Genomic DNA, 27,303 nt, shown 5'->3' with positions numbered 1-27,303 from the left:
CGGTACTTTCTGATTAAAGCACATTGATTTATTCACAAATGCTCGTTTTCTAATTAAAGTGCATGCTCTTTCAGATTAGTGCCCTTTGAGTTGATCATCAGCAAAACAGAGATATTATATTTTTGATGAATTAACAGTTTAGTATTAAAATCTGGTAACCTGCAGCATTACATAAGGTCAGTAGGTTACAGAATATAAAAATGGGCTACAGAATCACAACATGTCACGAAACAAAATATATACACTATACAAATCTTACACCATCACAAAATGGTTATGAAACAATAGTACAAAGAATATTTACAGAAAGATTCACCAAATACAATATCAAATGAAAACACAAAAGGTTAGTTTGTTACAAGCCAAATTCGAAGGTTGGTGGAATAATCCAAATCAGATACAAATGTCAGTTTAAGCCAAATCCAGAGAGTGCAGCATACTGTTGTCAGTGTGTCAGATTATTATAGACATCTAGTGGAAGAACAATGCTATTGGGATCAAAATATGTAGCAGCTGCAGTAATGCAACCTCCCCAGTCTGTTTGTGAGTCAATTTTCCAGTCTGTTCCATGTTTTAGTCATGTCCATATGAATCACCCATTTACTGAGGTAGGGATTAGGATTGGTAGGAGATTAGACAACCACTATGCCCGAGTAGTGGGACTTGTGCTCTTGCTAATTGTCAAATCCTCAACTTATTAACTGGGGGTAGGGTCTTAACATTGATAGGTGTTCTACTCTCACACTAGTGTCTCTCATGGCCAGCTGCAAACTGCTTTTTTCCTTTTGTGGTAAAAAGGGCTAACTACTGGGTTTTGATTGTCTGGTTTTTACCTTTAGTCCACATAATCTTGTAACTTGTTAGTTTTTCATCCTGTCACTTCGCTTACCTCATCAATGCTATTAATTGTCGGTCTGTTAGGTAGCTTTGTAAGTTTATAACTAGCTAAGAATCATGTGATCCATCTAATATGGCTATACATCTAGCTCATAAAGATTGAAATAAAACTTCACTTGCCCACCTGTATTGCTATTTTAAGATAACAGTTAAGCTGATGTAATTTCGTCTTCTAAAAGAGCAGCTTTCTAAATGAGGTGTTTGATGGCCATTTATATCTGTAGTGGCTTGATCTGTATTTTATTCCAGCCACAATTGTTTCATTGGGAAGGACACAGTACTTACTTCATGTTGTGTAAGAAGTGTTGTGTGAGCGTGTACTTTAGTTGTGAGTGCAGTTAGATACTATTCTGGGTTGCCAGAGTGTTGTCAACTCTTACTTGGTTCACACTATTGCTTCTGACATCCTGACAGCTTGCTCATCAAATAGTAATGAACTAAAACAAGTGGGCAGTAAAGCAATAAATTAATCACATACTATAACTATAGCAACAAAGTGTATAACCAGCTGAATAAGCTGTACAATGCTTATTTAGACTAGTTTTGTCAGGAATACCGATGTGTCACAGGAGTTAAATTGTATATAGCATGGCACATCATGGTCAGATCGTGGAGTGTGTAGAATCCTGACTGAGATCCAACAATAGGACTCAATATTGTTAACTGAAGTTGAGTGTCCTTGAATATGTTCACTATCTCTGCAACAACCATGCTGGATTACTAAATTCTACAAAAGAATTCATTTTCTTTGACCCCTCTTGACTGTATTTCTAAAATAAACACATGACTGTATGGAAGTATATTTTCATATACATAGTCACTATCATGATTTACTAGCTACTATGTCAAATGTGAGATTTTGTCTTCCTGAGACTATCACCACGTTCACAATATCTTCTAACCTGGATATGTACAGCATGGCACAGTTCAAAATAAATAGTGGTATGAACTGATTGAGCTATGCCAAGTTGATATATTATTTTCTGACTATGGAGTGTGTGACATGCTCAAGACTGATCCTAATTCTCTCACTGGGGTCTTCTGTACAATGTCCTATCCAAAACTGTCTATACTCTTGACCCATACTCTGCTTCAATTAAACCAGGTCCCATCCAGATTACTACTCAGGTCAGTGTGTTAGTTAGGTCAGACCTAATATGTTGTGTGATGGTTTAATGTGGTATTCCCCCAGGTATTATGTACAGTAAGATGATTTGTGGGGGCTTTTGTTGTAAATTTAGCTGGATCAACATTCATGTATACGACACTATTGTATGTGTGTGTGCATGCTAGGATTGGGCAGTACTGGTATATTCTACTTGTGATTATTACAATAGTTTGACCACGTGATAGTTGCTATTATTGCCATGTAATGTAGTAATACCAGCACAGACAAATTTTACATGAATTTTTTACATTAAAATGTTCATATATGAATTGTTTTATAAATATATTGAAAGGGTTCATGTGTATCTCTGCTTACAATGGGGTCTTACAGTTTAACCCTAGGTACCATTTTGATCTGTATTGAATCACGAGTAGACGTAGCCATAGGAAATACAGTTTGAAAGTTATACCGTTTTGTCTACAACACACAGATTTTGTCCAGTTTTTTGGGCTATATGGATTTAAGGGTTAGGCACACTAGAAATGTTCCATGGAATTGTGTTGCAAATACTGCATAGATACAACATATGTAATGTATAGTGTAAGTTATAGAGCAAAACATTGTTATAAAAATTTATTGTTGTGGGTCAAAGTATTTCAGTGAGACACTGATGTGTAATTCAAGCTATAGCATGGTCAATAACAGTTTATCAGTTAGCAATTATGTAGATAATGTAATAATATTGTGCAAATGGTATAGTATCACACAATATTGTATGCAGGCGGGTGTGTGCGTGCGTGCGTGTGTGCGTGCGTGCGTGTGTGTGTGTGTGTGGTATGCCCATCCACTTGCTTATATAAAGCACTTAGGATGGTTGGTACTTTCCTGTTGATAGAGTTCATTATTCATTACAGGATTTGATGTTCCGGAAATCTAACAGAACTGGTCACTCCCAGTATGGCCACCAAATGGTTTGAGATGTGGTTACAACTTGGTGTAGACTCAAAAGAACTGAAGACTATTCAACATGATAGTAGGGACAGTAAGACAGCTTGTAGGGCTATGTTTATGGAATGGTTAGATCATTCACCGGGAGAAATATAATGGGAGAAATTTAACTGCTCTATCTGTGGGATATGACACATTACAGTAGCTGAAACTTGTGACATCTAGGATGATGGAGAACTGGATGACTTCAAAGATAATGGTGAATACTGCAACGATAATCTACAGTACCTCTGGTGAATATCTCTCTATTGTGTCTGATGAGCTGCACTTACTGCTTCAAACTAACTGAGGAATTTATTAAAATAGCCATACTGTAGCTGTATAGAACATTATTCCAAGGTACAGAGTCATTGTCATAGACATCTCAAAGCAGATCCTAGGTGGGAACATGTTGAACAATTGAGATCAGAATAGTGAATGTTTCTTGAAACATATCGCTCAACAGTTAGACACTAATCATACGGACAGTTTTTACGAGTTCTTGAAGATATTAGAGAACCATGGTGGATCATGTCTTATCTTGCTGGAGACATTTTGGAAGAGGCTGACATACTGTAGTAACAGTGATGACACAACTTTGTCAGGATCCTGAAAATGCACCAAGTTAGTTTGTTGATGTCTTCCAGCTGTTTATTTATGTATCAAGGAATTGTGTGAATGTTTATGCTTCATGTACATATATCTTGCTTTAACAGTACACGCCATGCACTGATGATTATAAATAAAATTCACTGAAATTGGTCTGGTGAGAGTAAATTAGCTGGTATTTTTGTTTTTGTTTTTCTGCATAGGTACAAGGGAGTCCCTCCTTGCTTCTTCTAAATATGGTTTTATTTCCTACTAAATATGGTCTCCGTATCATCTGTTTGGAAGCACTAGCCTTTAGTAGTATTAAAATTGGTGGCTATCAGGTTTCATCTGTTTATAGCCTGTTGCTGGAAAGGGGAGGGGCTCCACATCACATGATATCAGAAAACCTATTTGCTTTCTCTCAATTAGATCATTTTGTATTCATTACCAGTTGGGATGTGCTGTAAAGCTGTTAATGAGTCGTAGTGTCATCATCTGGACCAGTTGTATGGAGCTGGTGCTTATATCAGTGAACCGATAAGACACATAATATTAGTCTGGCAGTTCAAGATTACCTGTACCTATCATTTGTAATTCCCTATTGCAGGTGGGGAGGAGGTTAATTGTCCGAGTGATGCTTGGTAATATTTTATGTGACTGTTTAGGATAGATGAACCAAGCATTGTTAGTTTATAAGTTATCACTGTGTCACCTTGTACATTGTGGCCATCCACGTGTGTCTAAATTTACTATGGTACATGTATACTTTGGGACCTTACTAAGTGTGTAGATTATGACAATTCACTTTTCTCTAATATATATTCAACTCAATGATGTTGATGTCTCCACCTGATGAGAATAATGTGACATCTCTCAATGAAGCTGAACAAGGGAAATTGTCAAGTGATTGATGATTATTAGACTGGAACCAGATGATGTGAACACCTGCATAAGTCAGACATACAAATATCCTTAGTGCATTTATGTACGTGTCTTTGTGTGCGTGCGTTGTGTATGTGTGTGTGGGTGTAGTGTGTGTGCGTGCATGTGTGGGTGTGTGTGCGTGCGTGTGTGGGTGTAGTGTGTGTGTGTGTCTGTGCGTACGTGTGTGTGGGTGTAGTGTGTGTGTGTAGTGTGTGTGTGTATGTGTGTAGGTGTAGTGTGTGTTGTGTGTGTAGTGTGTGTGTGTGTGTGTGTGTGTGTGTGTGCGTGTGTGCGTGCGTGTGTGTGTAGGTGTAGTGTATGCGTGTGTGTGTGTGTGTGTGTGTGTCTGTGTGTCTGTGTCTGTGTGTGTGTGTCTGTGTGTGTGTGTGTCTGTGTGTGTGTGTGTGTGTAGGTGTAGTGTATGCGTGTGTGTGTGTGTGTGTGTGTGTGTGTGTGTGTGTGTAGGTGTAGGTGTAGGTGTAGGTGTAGTGTATGCGTGTGTGTGTGTGTGTGTGTGTGTGTGCGTGCGCGCACGTGTGTGTGTTGTGGCTAGTGATGGGCAGTATTGAATTTTTGAAGAACGGTAAGGTATATGAAATATACCTCGGTACTTATCACTTATATAGTATATTTTACACTCTTACATTTATACCCACATTGTGCTAGTAGTAATTTTAAGTAGGAACAAATGAAATGTTCCTTCCAAACGTACTTCAACAGACACATATGATCTGTGCTAACATGTATGGGCTTGACTTCATGTGTGGCCACCATTTAACTACCAAAAATTTAGTTAGTTAAAGTTATATCCCAGTACAAGGGAGACATCATAATTATCACCCAAGTCCTAAGCGAAACTGGGGATGAGGGTGATAACTTAAGATATTGCCCGAGTGTACTGGGATATAACTAATTTATATCCCAGTGTGAATCATAGCCAAAAAGCCACCATTAGCTGATTTTAGCACCTGTATTCTAATTAATTCATTTGTCACCCCATGCACTAGTTGAATACCCACACACTGGGTGATAAGTTAGTTACATATCACCCAGTGCAGCACTTTGACACTCCCATGTACTGGGATGTAACTACATTAATTTTGGTATTTAGCATTTTTAGAAAACCACATTGGTATCTGAAAAATACTTTTATTAACTAATTTCCTAGTAGTGGTCTTGTCAAGCCTTGTGTTGACTACATTACTAATGCCACAATCTAGGAGTCATATTATTGTTATAATGATATTCCTATTAACTATATACAACAAGGTTACAGGTACAATACATTATAACATGTGTATACTCCACAGATCCTCCTACACTATCAGATCTAATAGAACATGTTGGTAGTAGTTGTTCTACAAAGTGGTACAACCTGGGCCTCAGGTTAGGTGTTAATACACACACACTGGATCAGATTGAAGAGGACTGTCAGAGGAAGACTAGAGAAGCTTGTAGGAAGATGTTCCAGGCATGGCTGAGATAGAAATGTGGTGGAACTTGGAATCATGTGATCTCAGCACTAAACAGTTGTAGTGTTGGTGAAAGTGGCGTCGCTGAGTCATTAGAAGAAATTGTCACACCTTAAATAATTAGCTCCATGTACTTGTGTACTGTGTATTGTACGTATGTGAGAATGTCACTGTTTGTGTTGTTTCTGTGTGGAATGTTTTTTACCATGTTTTATAATTTCATAAAGGGCTTTAAAATCAAGTGTGGAAACCATGTCCCTTACTAAATTTCAGTGTACATACAAGGCATAGATATACTAACCTGGGGTTAGTATATCTGTGTACAAGGAGTGTCATGTAGGTGTGCACTGTAGGTAGATCTGTAACAGTGGTCACAATTTCTGTGACTGAGGCAGCCTTTTCCAGTGATTAAGCAGTAACAATAGTGCCAAATATTTCAATTGTGGTTTTAAATTTTTTAGTGTCCTTGACTGTTGACTTGGCACAAAGTTTAGTGGCCTAGATTACTTTGACCCTGGTTGCAAATGAATCTACAATAAGAGCCTGTGTGTTCCCTCTTGACAGTCTTGATGGGCAATTAACATGTGTAGTGCAGTCTTTACTCTTAGACCACTGGCCATGAGAGCCATATATTCAAGATGCATAATTACAGTGATTTGCAAAACGGTTATTATCTAAAAATACAGGGTTGCACCAAAAGGTTCAGCCTGTACAAGGGTGCTTCCTCAAGGTACATACAACGTGTATAACACAACTACATAGTCTACATTATACAGAAACAAGTAATACACATATGTTCAAAAAAGTAAGTTATCAGAGCTCTCTACCTTGGTGAAAGCAGTGTGGTAAAGAATTCTAAATAGATTAATGGAGTGTTGATATTACCTATAAGCATTAATCAAATCCTGGGGTTGAAAAGGCTGCAGGACATGTTGCTGTCAAACCTTCAGTGCTGATGTACTAACTGGGGTTAGTATGTGTAAAGCATTAATAAGAATAATAATTGTGCGATTTATTGTTAGCGAAATCACGTGAAAACTGACCAATCAAATACCTCGTAAAAATTTGAAAAGTGTCTGCTGCCACTCCTTCCAATGAAAAATGAAATACCGGGCGACATACAAACCCTAGGCCTGTGGACGGAACTTAGTGATTTTAACCGGTGGAAAAAATACTGAGCTGCTGAAAAAAGTAAGTGAAGTGTGATCTGTGCTATTTGAACACTGCTAATTGAATCAATATGCTTAACTTTTTCCCGCGCGTGATCACCATCGGTTGTTTATTAAATTCCAACCATCCAATGACAGTACGCAATAGTTTAACGTGTGGATAAGCAGTGATTTATGGTTTACAACAGAGAGCGAGTAAATGTGTATCATGACCATGTTTGGCTTGTACTATATCCGTCATACTAAACCACAGAAAGGGTGTGGCTGCCATGCACGATCATAGCTACAGCGTAGTGTAGCGCTGGTGAACGCAATAACGATGATTGTAATCACAAAATATCAACGATTTACGATCAGTAATAGTCTACAAGTGCAGCACATCTTTTTTCTGCAAGAGTTATTAACACCAGCTACATGCAGTCAGTATCAATCCCAACCTGAGTTTTCATGGGTTTGTCCAGCTTGTTTATTTAGACAACAGAACGGTTGCATGTGATGTCACAGGTGCAGCATTCAACTAAAACGTGTGGCATTTATACAGCCAGCTGCTGGGAAAATTGTGTGTTTTATTTTCCTGTTATTGTAATCATCTTATCAGGTACTAACATGCTAGAGTAGTGAGAGAATAGCTGGTCTGCTTCGTGGCTACATCAACGGCTACATTTTGAAAATAGTGTGTACTCGCCCACGCTTTTCCGAAACGGGTGTTGAAATGGCGAGGCTAAACTGTTTTCTTTATAATTATGTCAGAAAAACTCTTTTAACACATTAGTAAGTGTGAATAGGCATCTGGCTTCGTGAGCGTGCTAGCAAAAAGTGGAATTTTATCGTAATTTCAGATTCTATACCAGCTACCCTCTCGTCCTTCTAGTATATTAATACCTTATAATAGGTGAATGTAACACTGTAGTATCTAAGCTATCCATAGTTGAGTTGTGGAAGTCAAATTGAATACACAATTTTCATGCATTGTGGCAATGGATTCTTGCCACACGTTTTTCTAAATGCTTCTAATGTAATTATTTGTGCAACCGCTCTATTACCACATACAGTTGGTGAGGACAGCTTCCAGCAATCTGGAATTAATCATGGACCTTCCACCCTTAATGTTTTATGCTCTTCTCCAGTGGGAATTCAGTTAATTTATCACAATGTACGTCAATCCAACCATGAGTATTGCAGGCTATGAAATGTTTTGCTCACCTTCTCTGAAAAGAAACACTACGTCCAACTCAACCCTACCAGGCTCCTGTATGTTGCATCATCTAATTTACTCACCAAGGAGCTTATCACCATGGCAGATCTTGTGTTTGTATGTAGTTGTTCTCATCCTGCTGTATGGAAGTTCGGCTATGTTGAACATATATCGGAGTCTATTAATTTAATAAAATCAAAATCTACAGAAGATATTCTACTGGTTGTAGTAGATACAATTACTTCTCTTTTAGATAGAGGCAATTGTGTATGTGCTACTTTCTTAGAATAAACACTGGCTGAAATCAACAGTACACCACTCAGTGATCATTCACATTTAGAAATTTCTGCGCTGCTATATAATAGGGCTGAGTGATACTGCCATTTTAGTATCTCAATTGATAGAGCTGGGCGGTATACCAGTATTGTTAGTAATCTGTGATATTTAATCCATACTAGTTCAATACTGCCCAGCACTATCGATCAGTACTAAAGTCACGATACTGAACAGGTCACGATACTTTCAAATACGTCAATCATAGCTGGTGCTACATACGTAGTTCAGTATTCCTGCAGGAAGTCTTTAAAGGTAACATCAAACTAGCCACTATCATCCTTGTTTACAGTAACAGTTATTGCAGAGAAGATTGGAAGCGTAATAAGCACATCAAATTTTTTTTTGTTGTAGTAATTGCATTTTGCATATAATGGCGGGTCCAGTGACGCAGGAGGCAACAGACAATGTGGAAGACGATGATATTATGATTATTACTGTTCTATCCAAAGGAAATACAATAAGCTATGTAACCCCTAGTTTCCCTGTATACAGTGCCAATCTGGTGGAGGTCAAAATTCAGTATCAAGACGAAGCTGGAAACCTACAAATCTCGGATGCATTTGCAAAAGATTGTGATGATATGGACTGTCCCCTACCTGTATTTTCCAAGCTAAAGCACGGCTAGGAAAATGCTTTTATTATCGAGGTGTGTTTATACCCTTCCACCCTTCATATAGAATGTTTCAATGTAAAGTGACTCTGTTAAATATCCGTTAGCTACACTGTTATTCATTTAATAGGCAGAGAAATTCAGCAAGTTGATGGATACTACTGATTATAATCTTATCGAAGACAGCAAGGTCTTTGTAGTATGGAAATGGACTTGGCTAGAGTCTGCCGACATCCCTAGTGAAGGTAATGACAGGGAAGGTCACCTCAGCATTTCAGATAATGGCCAATCTATTTCCAGAAAGGACTGAATAGTTTAAACTGGATGGTATATCATGCAGAGCCTCCTCAAACCTCTCTAGCTGTATGTCACATGGACCACCCTGCCTAAGACTTTGACCAATTTACTGAAAGAAAATTAATTGGTTATCAATCTGGACTGAAATGTACAACAATACCTTGAATACTTGTCCATCATCTTAACGTTCACAAAACCCAACTCCAGTTATAGGATGTACTTCTGGTGCATAGAGGTGGTCCTTGAAAGGTATGCCAGTTATTAATTTGGTGTTGAAACTCTAGTTGGGCCAAAATAGATCAAAGCTTTTCAGCCTTAGTTTCATATTTACCTGTATACAAGAAACGTTAATTCTGTGCTGTTAAAACGAAACACAACACCGTCTGTCCAGGTGTGTTTAATCCTTTCTTTTATCATCGATTCAGTGGATAGAACTGGGAATATTACTGCTGGTCTGTGCAATCCAGCAGTCATCTCTCAGCTACTCCAAAGAATATATCAGTGTGGATTTTCTCTGCATAATTAGAAGGCACTGTTTGTTACAGTACCTCAGTCGTTCAATAATGTCATCCAACTTGGCGCCTTCTGCACTCACAGGTTATACTCCACAATGAGGTAAGCATCCCAGCCAATTTTTTTCAGAGCCATTTTGGAATACTTAATTTGCCCTAACATCAGCATGGATCTGTAATACCAACAAGGGCCTTGTGTTGCCTCTGCTATGGAGAGAATTCCATTCCCCATCAGTTATGAAACCTAAATTAAAGCAAACATACTGTATAAAACTTCAAGTACAAAACGTAGCATGCATACAATACTAACACTAATAAGTTTCACTTGCAACTTTCATTTGTTGCCTGTACATCTCACTGATTACATCATTTGCAAGATCACGTACTTTGGCATCTGCCAAACCTTTTTATGGTAGTGCATATGGCTTCATCCTCCTTGTTTCACTACTGATCATAAAGACCAGGATGTGTGTCGCAGCAGTTCGCTGGTATCTTGTCAATCCCTTAATGAAAGTGATAAGAGTTTGTCGGATAACCCGTAACTGATCTGGGACGTTCTCAACTGTCCAAATAGAGTCATCATTCTCAATTTTTACAATCAGGAGAGTAATACCACCACACAGTTTTCTCCTTATGTCATTGAGTTCCTCGAGCTCCTTTGTCTTCCATGCTAAGATAATCATCTTTTCACTCTGCTTTGCATGTGTCAGTTTCTCAGAGTACAAATCATTTGCATCACTGAGCTCTAAACATTTGGTATGAAATATAAATATGTACAGTACTTATGTTATACATGCACAATACCTGAGTGAAGAAACTCCAAATCTTTATTTAAGTATGTTAGAACTTCTTCTATCTCTTCTTTAGCACTTGCACGGTTAAGCCCAACCTTCCCGCATGTTTCAAATGTTGTCTGTACTTTTCATGCTGCATCTGGAGAGAGCCATCTGCCAAGTCAACATCTCCACTCCATTCTATCCTTATTGACTCTTTCAACCCCTTAAGTACATCACAACCGTCTGCCTTAACCCACTTCTATGAATCTCAGTTTGAATTGACTTTGGCTGCTTTGTCAAGAACGTTTACCTTCAATAGCCTCCACCACTAAGTATCATCTTTCAAGGATACAACATATACCTGTATCTGGGAATCCAATGTAGTTTTGCAGGCAGCAAAATCATATCTTAATGTTCTGTCTGACACAGCAAGGACATTGACAAGTGCCTATTAGGTTGGAGAACATGTGTAATAAGCAATTCAGTAGGGATTATGTGTATGCTTGCATAAATCAAAACAAAGGGATGTAACTACGAACACTAGTCAAGGATACAACACTCGTACTATAGCTACCTCTTTATCATGACCACCTAGTAAGTGGCAAGGTATGTGCAATCTCATTTATATTATCTTATGGGACATACAGCATACCAATGAGCTACGTTTAGTTATACATTCATCGTATTCTGATCACGTGCCACACTTTTGAGTATCAGGAGACGAATTCACACCCACATGGGCCCACGATTCAGTCGGGGCCATTTCTGGCCAAAGTGGTAGTACATGGTCTGTTGTCATGACCGATAATCTGCTGGACAACTGATCTGCATGAAAATAATTATTCTGATATACTTGATATGTTTACCTGTTGTAAGTTATCAGCAGCAAAAAACTGAGTAACATACTCAATTAAGCTCATTGGCATGCACTTAATTGGAAACTGAGTATCACTACTGTCTTGTCTCAGAGTTCCTACTCCTTTAGCAAGATTATACAATACGTTAGTACATCCACCATGATACAAGTGGATCATGGCTGCAGCTGCACGACACAGAAAGTCGTCTGGAACTGACACAGATGAAGTAGCTGCTAGATAAGACGAGAACGGTATGGATAACACTTGCAAATGTGTGTCTACTGGTAACTTACTAAACACGTGCAAAAGAGCAGGGGCCTCCATATCATCAGTTTGCACACCAAAGCTAACATTGCTTGAATTACATGGATCCGGATCATACCTGGTGTAAATTTGGTGCTCTAACATTATAGAATGATTCTGCATCCTTTGGTGATTTGTATTACCGTATAGCGGAAAGTTTTGGCGGGAGAAAATTTTGGTGAATTTGGCAAGCGTGCATTGATTTGCCAAAATTTTACTCGCCATTTTTCTAAACACTGAAAGTGTAGTAGTCGCTGTTCATCAGTGGGTGAATATTGTTACAGCGGTGAGTGGTTAGTCTTCCTATCCCATTGAATACAGTATGGTTTTAGACTACTAATAACTCAGGCAGATGGGCAATTCAGCTCAGTGCCTTCGCCTCGCTTGCCACACGCGTTCCAGTGACTTAGCGAGCTAGTGCATATTGTTTTAATTACAGCTAGCTCACGAGTTAGCTATTTGCATAAGAGCGCGTCGATTCGAATGAGAGGCATTGAACTGTAGTACTTCGTCCGTAAACATTGCAAAGCTTTGTCGCCTACGCAGTCAGATTACAATTGCGTAGGTAAAGTAATGTCATACATTCGCCAAAATATTATTCGCCAATTTCTGCCAATGATCAATTCGCCAAAAATTTCTCCCGCCAATATTTTCCGCTATACGGTATCTGTTTCAAAGAAAGCATAATTGTATGCACAACTTGCTTCAACATACATCTTCACCAGTCAGGTGGTAACTTTGCTGCGGCAAGCACCAGCTATGATGGCTAAATTATATTAAATGATTAACAATCTAAACATCTACCACTTCTCACAGCATTGACAGCACCTCCTCTGCTTTTCACAAATTCACTGGCACCTTTCCAAAACCATCCTGCTTGTGAGTGGGCCAACTCTCACCAGACGTGTGGATTAAAACAAATTCATTCAGAGCCTTCAGTTCGTTTACCAACCACTGCTCCTTAGACTTTGTAGGCCCATCATTGCGTCCACCTTCTGTTTCATAGGTGAGAGTTGTTGGCACCAATGATGCTACAGTTCTATCATCACTAACCACCAGTTTTCTGAATAGGATTTGTTTTTGGTGCCTTCGTGGAGTAAGTAGTGTAGGTGAGCTTCTGGGATGCTTCTGCACTGTGCTATCATGGCTTGGATTCCCCGAGGCACTCTCTCTAGGGCCTTGTTCACTCACAGATGATGACATTCCTGCACCATATGGCCAACCGCCAGATCTTACGTGATTTCTAATTCTTTCACAAAAAGAAAACTGCTTTAATCGGTGGGGCTTAATGGGGCTTATTACACAGTTGATATTCATTTACAACATTCTAACTTTTTTGTGTCAACAGAGGTCAGTTGAGCTATTCAGTACAAAACCATTGGTTTCACGTGTATGCTTCTTACCTCCTCTGCAGTTATTGCAACACATGCTTTGAGGTTATGTTATGGTGTTCACACCTCTCTGCTGGGGTAATCAGGTTATGACTTACAAGGATTCTTAATTACAAAATATCACAATATCAATACTTTCAAAATATTGCAATATAATGTTATTGTCAAAACAATGATATTGCTCAGTCCTAGTATATGAGTATCACATGATACCAGGTGCTATACACAATTTACAGGTCATTTCTATTTAGAACTTGTCCCTGTGTGCAGAGCTTAATACAGGACAATTAGATACAGTTTGATGATTTATAAAGCCATTTGGTCTGAGTAGACTTCACTGATAAGGTTTACTCTTGTATGTGGGTGTGGCCCTAAACCCTTTTTAATATTCCTGGCAGCTAGATTGAGTGTCTTCTAACACAGATAGCTTTTTTCTGTTACAATGGAACCTCAGTTATTCGAACCTCTTGGGACCAGGAGTGGTCCATAAGTCTGAAAAGCTCACATCTTTGAAACTGTGTATAAATAACCTCAATGTAGCATTAAAAACATTTTTAAAAATATCAGCACTGTCAACTACCCTAATAGAACAGTCACTACTCTAATAGAGCAGTCATTTCTGCGGTTCGGTTAACTGAGAATTCGGAGAAGTGGGGTACTGATAACTGGTGTATACTGTTATCTAGATTATACCTGATTACTAGTTGTGTGTATACTGTTGTTTAGAATATACCTGGAGCTGTCTACTTGTGTAAACTTCAAGTGGTTTATGTGGTTTCATTGTTACTGAAATGGCATCCATTATTCCCAGTGGAGAAACAAGTAAGTAAAACAAAGATTACCAATTGACAATAAATTTGAAACTATATGTTATCAGTGGTCCATTTACAAATGTATGGCTGGTGTTAAAACCATTGTTAATGCAGGTCAGGTCCATGGGTATCATGTAAGTGTACTGGCCACATGTTGGTTGTGTAATCATCTACCTTGCTGAGTAGCTGCAAATGTTCAACGTCACTATTTATCTATAAATTACTAGCACCGTAGCAGTCATATGATGGACTTGTGCTACTACTATACAATGGAACCTCAGTTATCTGAACTTCTTGGGACCTGGGGTGGTCCATAAGTCTGAAAAGTCCGTATCTCTGAAACTGTGTATAAATAACCTTAAAATAGCATGAAGTATTTTAAAAATATCAGTATTATCAACTACCCTAATAGAACAGTTACTGTTCTAATAGAGCAGTCTTTTCCGTGGTTCAGTTATCCGAGAATCCGGATAATTGGGGTCCAGATAACTGAGGTTCCATTGTATATGGTACAGTGTTGGTTATTATGCTTTTGCATGGATACTATATCAATGATACAAAATTGAAAATTATGCACAGCTAGCACTCTTTGTTCGGGAAGTAACTAATTTGGTTGTTGAATCATAATTATACATTTATTTACTATGGTCTGTTATCACATTAGCACACATTTCAGGAGCTGTAAGTTTGTTTGCATGAAGCCAAGACTTGTAGTTGCTACACTGAGCCACTTACATCACTTATGTACTCAGGAGGGTGCTCAGTATGCCCAAACAGGTATACAAACTCAGTGACTTTGCACATGATTATCACTGGGAAATCTCTGGAATTCTACAAATGCAGAGCACAAACCATTTGAATTTGTCTTTATTTTAATGCTTACAATTCCGCTAGTTTTTACTGTTATATCTTCGACTTACATGGCAAGACTTGCACACTACAATTTCATTGTATTACTTAATTAACACTGTACTACTAGTTAACTGGCTACGATCGCCCTTGCCGGTGCCATAATTACCCCAGTACCTACTATCCTAAGGTTTGCCCCCCCGTGCTGGGTTCGCGTTCGTTTCATTACAGCGGGCACCGCCCTGCGGTCTCTCCTCGGTACACGTGATCTCGACTAAATTAAGCTTGGGTGAGACACGTGGGCCTCAGTGCCCACTGTACCCAGAGGATGGAATGCATGTGCAGTCCAGCCTCACCCAAGCAACGGGGGTGCTAGAAGTTATATGAGGTGTGATCTATTAACTGTAAAACATATACACTATATAATTACTTTAACCAAAGAGAATATGTAAAAGAAAATTACACTACACATTTGAAAGTACAGGGTGTAAATGGGTCAATAACTGTGTGTCTGTCATCTGGACTGCCCCTCTGTCCTCCCTGATGGTTCTTGAACCAAGCTGCGAGCCACTGAGCAAAGCATCTCTCTAGGGGTTCGAACATACAAAGTGTAGGCTGCACTCTCCCATCTCCCCAATGTTTTGATGAGTGAGTCTGGAAGGCCACACCGTGCAGCTGTGGTTGCTTCCCCAATTCTGAAACTGTGGCCTGCATACTTCTGTGACTCTATCCCTGCACTGTCCAATGCTGTTCTCATTGCTGCCACCAACCGCTCTCTTGTTAAGAAGCGGTTCTTCGAGTACCAAAAGAATGGGCCAGCCTCTGAGCCTCATTGAACCATATATGCCAGAATGGCTGAGACCGGACATAAGTCATTGTTTGTCCTTCCTAAGTACACTGTCACTCCCTTTCGGAACGGGTCTGTTTTAGATGCCTTAATTGCTACCTCCAAGAACTGAGGGTTCTCTGTGTTGTCCACCCGTACGTCGCCATAAGACAAGTGAACTGTGGCATCGTACTCTCTCTCTGAAGGAACTACCACTTCGCCCGACCGAAGAAAACCAAAGAAGCACATACAGACCGCTGCCCATAGCATGCCTGCTTTACTCCGATCTGTCTCCAGTTCCCAGAACCGTTTTAGAGCTCTTAGGATATCTGGGGTGATGGGGAGCCTTGACCGGTTCTGTCCTGCTGCTGTCTGCCGCTTCAACCCCTTTATGATAAACTCCAGCTGTGGCATAGCTGCCACATTTGGATCCCCCAGTCCCAGAGATATCTGTGTGTACCGTGCAGCCGACAGATAGCTTTTGACTGTCCCCGCTGCCAAACCCTCTCTATACAAAAAGGCTACGAAATATGCCAAGATTGCCTCCGACATTGGGAATGGGGGCAAATTAAACTTACTACAAAATTCTATATATCGTTTGCTTCCTGATTGGTATGATCTCTGGGTAGATTTGGCTATGCCGGCTGAAAACAGCTCCCGAACAACCGGGACCAGGATGCCGACGTCCAGTCTGGTTGTTCCTTCATCAACAGCCTCAGTAGAACTTCTGGGATGGTATCCCTGGTGGCTAGAGCCTCTGGTATCTGTGACAGCAGAACAGTCCAATTATTACGCGAGATTGCATCTGCTAGTATATTCTCCCGACCCGGTATATGTACTGCTTGCACGTGTATGTTGAATCGAGCACGCAAGAAGAACAAGCATCGCAAAAGGTGCATAATTTTTTCCACTTTGCTGTAGCCTGAGTTAATCACCGTGACCGCCCCTTCGTTGTCACAATGCACTAATACTGTGGACAACCTCCAGTGTGGGCCCCATACTGCACAGGCAATCACTACCGGTAATAACTCTTTCAAAGTAATCCCATCTTCATCACATTTCTGGGAGGTGGTGCTATAGACTTGTGACCAATTAGTCTGCAACCATCGTTTTCCCCACACTGCTCCACAGCCGAAAACGCCTGAGGCATCTGTCGCGATGTGGTGGTCCACCTTCAGTGGCCCGTATTCTTGCAGCATTGAGATCCCGTTCCACGACTGGAGAAAGGTGGACCACCACATCAGGTCCGATTGCACTCTTATGTTAAACCTGATGTGGTGATATGGCTGGGCTGTCTCTGCCAGTTTTTGGTAAAGGTGCCGTAGGAACGTTTTCCCTGGTTTTACTACCTTACAGGCATGGGACAGTTTGCCCACCAATGACTCTAATTCCTTTTTTAAGCACGAATTTTTGTGCGTCCACCCCTGTATCAAGCTCTGCAACTTTGTTAGTTTGTCCTGTGGCAACTGTACCTCCATTGCTCTTGAGTCCAACTCAAAACCCAGAAATGTTAGGCATGGAGTTGGACCCTCCAGCTTATTCATCGCTACCGGTAACCCTAAGTCCTCAAATGTGTTTAACACTATCCTCAGCTGAGCTACACACACCGCATACAGTGGGCCTCCCACTATTAGAAAATCATCGAGATAGTGTATTACGAACTGAACACCGCGCTGTTTTAGGACCCATTCTACTGCATCGGCTATGGCTGTGAAGATTTTGGGTGCTGAACGTAGCCCAAATGGCAATGTGGTATCGACAAACAACTTGTCCTGCCATACCATGCCCAATAGCCATCGGTCCTGTGGGTGGATCGGTATTATCCTGTAGGCATGTTGTACGTCTATCTTCGCCATCCATGCACTGTAACCCTGTTTAACTACCTCTATAGCCGCATCCTCCACTTTGACATACTGAAGTGAACATAACTCAGTGCTGATGCCGTCATTCACACTTTCCCCCTCCGGAAAGGATAAATCCACGATGAGACGCCACTTCTCAGGTGTCCCCTTTGGGATTACGCCGAATCGACTGGTGTGGATTGTGCCCAGGCTGGCAGTATCCCGTCGGAATGGACCAACCACCCTACCTGCTGAGCATTCTGATAGTAGGTAATCCGATACTACTGTTGGGTTTTGGTTCGCTGACCTCATGTTTCTATTCGCGGGCACGCAATTTTTACTGTAGTCAAAACCCACACGGAATCCCTCACGTATGCCGTTCACCACATAATCCCTGAACTGGTGGTCTGGATGGTTGGCCAGGACTTGCTCCCACACTTCCCACCTCAATGGTGTTATCACTCCATCCAACCATTGGGGGACAGAGCTTTGGTGCCCTGGTGGTCGACAGGCATCCAATTTCCGGAGATCATCCATGTAAGGTAATCCTCTGCGAAGGAAGGACCATTGTAACTACTATACTGATCAAAACCTCGTCCCTATGGCCCTTTATTTAGGCTTGCCCAACCGACACCTTACACCATACATTTTGTATTTATTTATTTTTTGTGAATCTCGTATCGATGGTCTGCCGCTGGCTGTTGGTTGGCTGTGGGAAGGAACTACTGCTTCGCCCGACCGAAGGCTATAATATGTCGTTAACATCTTATGGTGCCCTTGTTTGAGCTCTGACCTGTTAGTGTATGAATACCTGCCCTGATTTAGTTCAGATATATTTAATATTTTAATGATCATACATGCCTTAGTCACTGATGACTTATACAGAAATATCAAGTAAACCTAAATCAAGAAATTTTTAATGAGTTTTTGCCAGTTTGAGGACTAGTGGGCACCTGGCCAGCCCTGTCCTCTACCTCTTGATCCTGGCCCTCGCGATCCCTGAGCCCGCTGACAAACTGTTGCTGGGTGACTGCCACCACACTGTGCACATACGTGAGTATGACGGCACTGGGGGAACCTGCATCTATCCTGGTTCCAGGATCTGCATACTTCCCCTGAGGGTGGCAGATACCGCCAGCCTGGCCTGCTGCTCCAATTTCCTGGGCCCCTTGGGGAGGGGCTGCTTGGGCTTGTGTCCTTGGTGTCTGTTCCGGCTAACATGCACTCACTGGTCCTATGTGAGAATGACATACACAACTCGCATCTCAGTCCAGTTTGAGACTCCCCTGAATAACAAGCGTGGTGTAGGGTGCCATTAATCTCCGACCATCGCCGGTTGCCCGATGCTGCTGCCTGCCTTCGAAAGGTTGCATCATAACACACCCATGCCCTTCCTTGGAACCGTTGACTAGCTCGGACAATTTCCTGCATGTAGGCCATGAGTTCCGGGATACACTCCGGATGACCTGGCCCCAGTACTGATATGTATGTTCCGAAGCACTGTATCCACGTCAGGATATCCGTGACTGTGTGCTTCCGTGAGCCCGGTTTACTCTCTTCGCCAAATAGCTGCACTTCTGGCCGGAGTTCGGCCATGTCGATGAATTCCCATCGGCGAATCCGCTCGGCTAATGGTTTAGATACTGGTGTCAGACCGGCCCCAACGTACACCCCTGCTGTTAGTTGCTCTTGTCCTTGGAGGGTGGGGACTGCTGACCTCTCTAGTGTGCTTAGACCTCTGCTTGAGTGTGGGAGTATGTTTCCCAGTCCGGGTAATCCTCTGGATGAGATAACTGTTGTCGCCAGTGGAATCCCCTTGAGAGCTGCTGTCGACGGGATCACCCCTAGTGGAACTGTAGAGAAGTACAGTAATACCTGTCTTAACTACCTCCTTCTGGACCCTGCCCGCCGTGGCCGCGTGACCCGCTGAGTCGCTCGATCCGTTCCCTAGAGATTCGACCAATTTACACCGTCGCCTACGAGCTCCCGGGCTCGATTTTTTTTTTTTTTTTCCGCTACGAGCTCGTCCGACTACGCTCGCTCTCGGCCACCCGCCATGTTTGTTTCTGACCTCGCAAACACTAGCGTGTTCGTCATCCCTGTGCTGTAAGCAACACCAGGGAGAACCCTTCTTTTATATGGCGGGGGCCCTTCCTTACCTGTTGTACTTGTTGACGTCGTTCTGACGTTGGCTGGTGGGTTGGTCTGTCCTTGAGCGGCCTTTAATAAACTCCTCTCTACGATTTTCTCGATAGACGACTCTAAGTCTTCAAGGCGCACCATCTTTGTTGGTGGCTCCTTGGGATCTGGTATCTGGGTTGGGGGTAGCTCCCCACGCCCGCTCGTCTCTGGTAGGTTGTCTCCTGACGTTTCCATCCTACTGTCTGTCTGACAAACTGTCGAGCAAAACAATTTAACTTCCACTGGTTCGTGAACTGTCACCTCGTGTTCGAACACTGTACTACGCATGCGCTAATTACTGCCATATGCACGTGATCCCTCGAATTGATCGTACCCACATCGGCCAGTTAACCTGGGTTAAACTGCGTCTAACCCTCATATAACTTGGAATGAATAGCATAAAAATACTTGCTCATATTTACTACTCAGGCAAGTGAGCCTTGTATAAGCAAATCTTCCTGGGGCAGGGCTAGTAATCTATGCGACTATAATCCAATATAGCTTGGGAATGTCATAAACTACAATTTTAAAAACTTCATCACGAATGCAGCCAACCATGTTGTTTATATCACTTTAATCCATAGTGAGCTGGTTATTGATATAACCATGATTTGAACACCTTTGTTCATGACTTTAAACAGGCTGTAGGAGGAAGGCACATTTTGTAATCCCCACGAATCCAAATGCTGCCATCTCTCTTGGCCACAGGCACAATTGGTGTTGCCCAGTCTGAAAAACATACTGGGGAAATCACCCCTGCAGCTTCTAATCGCTGCGATTCTGTTTCTACCTTTGTCTTCAGAGAGAATGGTATGGGTCTAACCTTATAAAACATGGGCACTGTTTCTTGATTAATGTGTAATTTAACTATCATACCTAGTCTCCTCTTCAAAAACTTCTTTATGTTGAGCAATCATTTCCTGTACCTCTGTAGTTGATTTTATGCGGCACACAGATTGCCAGTCTAATTTAAGGTGCCCTAACCAATTTCTGCCTAGTAAGCTAGGCCCCTCCCAACACTTTTCCTTTGATTACTATGACCGATGAAGAAAAGGAGAGGAAACGCAGTTTGGTATCTTAGTCACTGTATTTGAAGGATTTCCAATCATGGTAAGTTTAATCCAGTTGTGTTACTGAAAAACGATCATCGAAAATCCCAGATCGATGCGCACACCTATCCGTTTCACTTACTGAATCGCTATCTGTTGTACCCTGAAAGTTTGGAGGTTTTAGAGCTCTGAGGAAGCCTCCAAATCCCTTGAAAGTATCCCAAGTAACAGTCGTTCTTACTAGGTAAAGTCCATACAAAGTTCGTTTTCAAGCGAAATTACAGCAAAGACTCTTTTAATTTGCGATTTGCAATGCCAAAGTTTGGAGGTTTTAGGGCATGAACGTATTGTCTGGTATCCATAAGCAGCAGTGTGAAATATTCATGTTTGTAAACTCTATACTCCAATACTTGTCTATACACATTTTACTGCAATGTTTCTTTATTTAACGACAGGAAAGTCAACAAGCTGAATCTTCAAGTCTAAACCAAAGAGAATGACACTGTATGTCCATACTAGAAATCTCAGTGGTCACCATCTAGCTCAGTAGTGTCCATGCCGACATTGTATCATCAATCACTGATTGAAGTAATCTTCAATCACTGATTAAAGTAATCTTCACAAAGATCTCATAGGACCATTGCAAGTCTGTTGAATGAAGTGTGCAGTGATGTCGGTGTTGAGCCTGCTCTCCAGCCTCTTTATGGTGAGCCATTGCAATTTGCTACTGCCAATAGTGAAGATGGTGCCCATCTTGATGTTGTTGCCAGAAATTTTTGGGGTCAAAATAGGCATCGTGCATTTTTCAATGTCAGGGTTTTCAACCCTTTTGTGCACTCTTATTTTCGCTCCCAATTGTCCAGATGTTACCAGCTTCATGAACATGAAAAAAGACGGGCATACGATGAACGAGTTAGAGTGGTTGAGAGAGTTTGCGTTTCACCATTGGTGTTTGCAGCTACTGGTGGCATGGGGCCCACTGCTACAACAGTTTTCAGGAAGCATGCTTCAATATTGACTGAGAAGCGTAGCATTAATTACAGCAAATGCTTATTCTGGCTGCGATGTAGGCTTTGCTGTTCATTGTTAAGATCTGCAGTGATGTGTTTGAGGGGTCATCGCTCTTCAGTTGGCCATCCATCAGCCACTAATATTGATCTGGCCTACTCCGAGGGTCGCTTGGAGTCTGGCAGCCTTGTTTGATTGCTGGTATTTCCAGCTGTCCAGCACTTTAGCACCTAGTGCTGGGGGTGGTGGCAAGGGCAGTCCATCTAGCCTGGGGAAAAAAACTACAAAAAAAGACCATAACAGTCTTGTATGTGAAGTTATACACTTTCTTTGTCAGCATATATATTCGAGAAAAGGATGATTGTTGCTGGCACTACTGGCCTATAGACTATGACAGCAGCTATTTTGTGTAAATATTACAAGGTTACTGAATTGTGGTATGGGTTTACTGCTGGCAGCTTGTAACTATTGGTTTCTATCGAAGTGACTATACTGTGTAGATGGCAGATAGTTACTGGGCATAACTAGACTTGTCACACGTAAAATCACATCTCAATCATAAATTACGACTTTTTTACATCAAAAAATCGCATTCCTTATACACATATAACAATGATTTGATGCTAGTTTCTTCTTGTCATATGCATGGCTATGAATCCTTTGCCACATGATCCCTTCAGCCATTGTGCATTCTTTGCTATGGCTATCCCAATACTTGCAAACCAAAATAATTTTCAACTGTTGCATATGCTGGAGACATACTGCATATTGTGTCTTTGAAATGGGTCTGGTATCCATTGTCTATAGTGTGTCTGTCCCTAACTATACCTTTTTTCTCCTGTTTGTACATACAGATAGCTAGAGTGGCACTGCTTTTCTATAGACACTTGGCAGCCCTCTAGCATTCAACTGATAGCAGCCATGCAGACTCTGACTGTCACTGTGCATTTGTGCAGCAGGTACACCTCATGTCGATCAATTGATACTTCAAAAACTGTACCAAATCATCATGAGTCATGGCTGCATTTTAGAAAATGCCAACAAATACTGGGGGTAAAGTCATCTAGTCTAGGAAAACCATGCTTATTGTGTTCAATTCTCTGTACAGTATTTTATACACATATTACTGTAGCAGCATAACACAACATACTGAAGTGCGTTCATATTATCTCAGTGATCATTCCAAGCTGCAATAGAATGTAGTTAACTTATGGATGTCCAGTGTTAAAGCTGAGACCAAAAAAAAAAGAAGGTCACCAGCATATATGTGACTGCTTTATTAGAGTCATTGACTGCTCTATTAGAGTATCTTTATGTTTTCAGTAATATATAGTACAGTGTGCTGACACCCATTAGCATAGGCAGGTCTAGGAAACATTGTCAGGGGGGTCAAGAAGTTTTAGTGCACAACAGTGTCTATTCCACTATTAGGATAAGAATGGAATTCTAGTACACAAGTTATATTCATTTGAATAACTTTATTCAGCATATAGCTGGTTGAATAATGCACAAACAGTTTTGAAGACTAGCTAATTGGAGAAAAATTTTAAAAATTAGACCTCCTAGGCCTGAATTTGAGAGCATTATTGATAGTACTTGTAGCTAACGAAGTGTATGCTTTGCAATGCATGCAAAGATTGGTTAGCCTATCTGAGACAAACCTGTTTGATGGCGAAGCTAGTTTTGTTATGTTGTGTGAAAATTGTAAACTGATGACGTTAGAATTGCGACTGTTCTATTAGAGTAGTGACTGCTCTATTAGAGTATCTCGATCTTTGCACAAAAATTCCTATTTATTTGCCTTACTTTCTTTACAGTGTAGCTACAGTTTAGCTACAACTGTAAAGTACATTTATAACTGTTGTCTTCTATTTGCCCATTGGCTTTCTATACTTCTGCATACAGTGTGAATGCATGATTCCAGTTTCTGGTATCAATATAGTGCTGTAGATCCAAGGGGGGAAAGAAAAGTGCCGGGGGGTGGTGCACTGCGCCCCAGATCCGCCTATGCCCATTAGCTATGCAACTGGAAAAAATTATGGGTGCCCAAGCACCCATGCCTCCTACGCCCCTGGTAACTCAATAAGATGTTGTTAGCAATTACAATAAAAGATGTTAAACTTGCAGTAATGTGTCACGCTGTACTGCGTGATCCACTGCAAATTGCTCTTTCACCTACAAGGAAGGAAAGTAATGAAACAATACTGATGTACAATTAATAGGATAAGATTACTTACAGATCAACAATAATAAAAGTCCTGAATATATATGTGGCTAATGAGTGCTCTCACTGAACAGTGGAAGGCCTGCATGGTGAGTAATGCAAGTTAAGCACCAGGGCTACAAATCCATTGTTGCATGACCTGTGGGCGCTATATACATAGCTCGCGTTCATCATCTATCACTGATAGTCTTGATGTTCCTCTGCACAATCTCTTCTTTTTTATTATTATAATAATTGCAAGACCTCGCACAGCGAGTATAAATGCAATATACAAATCAAAATATATACAGCTAACTAATTACAATTTTACAGTTCATTGATAAGAAGGTTGGTGATAGATGAAGCTTCAACAGTCTCTGGTTGCAAGTTGTTCCATAGTATAGCAGTGGAAGGAATAAGCTGAATTTATATGTGTCAATTCTAGTGAATGGCAGGGTAAGTTTGTACTCATGACCTCGGGTAATTCCTCTATTAAAATTGATACATTCTGGTAGAGTAAGGTCCACAATATGATGAATAATTTTGTACATCATTTGGAGTCTTAACATATTTTGACGATAATTTAAACTGTTCCATTTCAAGGTAGTGAGCATTTGTGTTACACTGCTAGTGGAGCGAAAATCTCCAATAACAAATCTTGCTGCGCACCTTTGAACAGCTTCTAGCTTGTCAATATTACATTGGGTGTGAGGGGCCCAGGCACAAGTAGCATACTCCAGTATGGGACGCACATACATCATGTAAGCTTCAGCTTTCACTTCACGCTGGCATGAAGACAGATTTCTTCTCAGGAAGGACAAGGTATTGTTTGCTTTCGTACATACTAAATTTACATGCGTATTGAAAGTAAGATTGGAGTCGATCATTACTCCCAAATATCTAGCTTCATTTACGCACTTCAGTGGTTCATCATATAATAAGTACAACTTATTGATGCTCTGCTTCAGTGAAATGTGTAGAACTTCACATTTATTCACGTTTAACATTATTAACCACTTATTTTCCCAAAGCTGTAAATTATATAAGTCTTGCTGAAGAGTTTCTTGATCGATTTGATTGGTTATTGGTCTATATAACACACAGTCGTCTGCGAAAAGACCACAGGATGATGATATACACTCTGGTAAATCATTGATATAGACCAGAAACAATAAGGGACCCAACACTGTCCCTTGAGGTACACCACTAGTAACATTCACTGGGTGTGATATACAACCATTGCATACAACTCTTCAACTATGGCCATTAAGAAATGATGAGATCCAAGAGTGGTTCCCCTAATACCATAATGGTGCAACTTGTGTAACAGAAATCGGTGTGAAGCCTTGTCAAAGGCTTTACAGAAATCCAAGAATATGACATCAGTTTGTACCTTGTGGTTTAAATTTAGAGCAAAATTGTGAATAGTTTGTAGCAGGGGTCCACCACTGAATTCTCAAAGGGCATACGAGATTTCGAAATCAATGATTTCAGTTGTGATTTCATGATTTCAGTTGTGATTTTGTGATTTTGATTTCATGATTTCCATGATTTCACCATGGTTGACTCTCATGGAGCTAGAACAGGTCCAGAGGCTTCGTCATCAGTAAACTGGATGGTAAAAGTTATATCATCACTAGAGTCTAGTTGGGAAGCAAAGATGCTGGGGCCATAGTCGGCTGGCTGAGATGAATCCAGGCCAAGTTCCAGGCACCAGTTGCGGCACCACGGGGGGTCCGTCACTTTCTCGAAAGGCGTACGAGATTTCAAAATCACAGTGATTTCTCTGAAATCAATGATTTCATTAGTGATTTCATGATTTCAATTGTGATTTCGTGATTTCAATTTTGATTTCATGATTTCACCATGGTTGACTCTCATGGAGCTAGAACAGGTACAGAAGCTTCGTCATCAGTAAACTGGATTGTAAAAGTTATATCTTCACTAGAGTCTAGTTGGGAAGCAAAGATGCTGGGGCCAAAGCCGGCTGGCTGAGATGATTCCAGGCACCAGTAGCGTAGTCTCGCGGCGCCTGACCCTAAAAAGTTATTAGGGTCGGGCACCGCGAGACTACCAGTAGTGGTGATGGTTTGTGGTCGTGGTCGTGGTCGTACGGTAGTGCTGATGATTAACAGGCAAGCTAACAGCGTAAAGAGGCTGTCTAAAAATGAATTTAATTTGCTAGAAGCCATCCCAGAACTTCGTATATAATTTAACAAGGGTAGATAGGCATGGATCAAGGAATGCCGCACTGGCCTGGTTATAGCTAGCATTTTAACTAGTTTTTTTTTTATGAGGTGATCCACAACTTATCTGGCCTATCAATACCATTATCCTCTTAGCGACACAATGTTAAACCGGACACCACTACCCTCACCACTTCATCCATGTACGTAGCTACATGAACTGGCATTCCTTCTTTCCAAGAGCTGTTATCAACTGAAATAATTTGCCAATATCAGTGATTGAGTCAGAAAGCATTATCATATAGATACTACATACTTGTGCTGTAAAATAAAAATGGTATATATAGACAATGTTAGGCATTGTCTTTACCGGTAGATATAATAAAGCAGTACTGTTGTTATCTTGTGTATTTTTTTCCTTGGAGCATTACTCACTCCTTGGCACATCGGCATGCTCAGCAATATTATAATAAAAGTGGCTGATGGTGATACATGTGATTAATTAAGTATATTAGAATTGGTTACTAATACATGATTGTGTGTCATCCATACATGGGTCCACATGATTTCAGTTACACTTTTACCACAGAGTCATGATGAATTTTTAAACAGTAACTTTGGTAGGAGATAAACTCGGACTCAATCAGTAATGATTAGGTAATTGTTCTCCGTAAAATTTATGTGCTATACACTGTTAGCTCCAATGCATCCTGCATTATCAGTTCTTCAGATACTATGATGAAACCACTATGATGCATTGCCAGCAATGAATATACCTGAAAAATTTAGCAGAACTTATAAATTTCATCTGATCAATATGTGATGTATTTAATCTGAATGCAATAGCCAAGCTGACTTATGCTACTTATATGTACTATATACCTACCAGTTTGATAATACACAATAGATTAAATCACACCTGA

At 40.7% G+C, this 27,303-nt stretch overlaps 2 protein-coding genes across 7 annotated transcripts in view; both read left to right on the top strand.

The window, feature by feature from the left end:
* Window positions 1–6,220, top strand: part of LOC136240361 (uncharacterized) — a 66,738-nt gene extending 60,518 nt beyond the window's left edge. For 2 of the 6 annotated variants that reach the window (XR_010693779.1, XR_010693778.1), the window contains exons 2-3: window positions 2,920–4,568; window positions 5,818–6,220. The gene's annotated coding sequence lies outside the window, so the exon portion shown is untranslated. The remainder of the gene's footprint in view (window positions 1–2,919; window positions 4,569–5,817) is intronic. The other 4 variants (XR_010693783.1, XR_010693782.1, XR_010693784.1 and 1 more) reach the window with 3 other exon arrangements.
* Window positions 6,221–7,031: 811 nt separating this feature from the next.
* LOC136240297 (uncharacterized) overlaps window positions 7,032–27,303 on the top strand; it is a 73,893-nt gene continuing 53,621 nt past the window's right edge. The window contains exons 1-2 of the mRNA XM_066031245.1: window positions 7,032–7,170; window positions 14,152–14,247. Coding sequence (XP_065887317.1) covers window positions 14,217–14,247 — 31 coding nt within the window. The 5' untranslated portion in view covers window positions 7,032–7,170; window positions 14,152–14,216. The remainder of the gene's footprint in view (window positions 7,171–14,151; window positions 14,248–27,303) is intronic.

The sequence above is a fragment of the Dysidea avara genome, chromosome 1, assembly GCF_963678975.1.
Source record: "Dysidea avara chromosome 1, odDysAvar1.4, whole genome shotgun sequence".
Taxonomy (NCBI): domain Eukaryota; kingdom Metazoa; phylum Porifera; class Demospongiae; order Dictyoceratida; family Dysideidae; genus Dysidea; species Dysidea avara.
The sequence above is the reverse complement of the archived record's forward strand: the minus strand, read 5'-3'. Positions and strand labels throughout refer to the sequence as shown.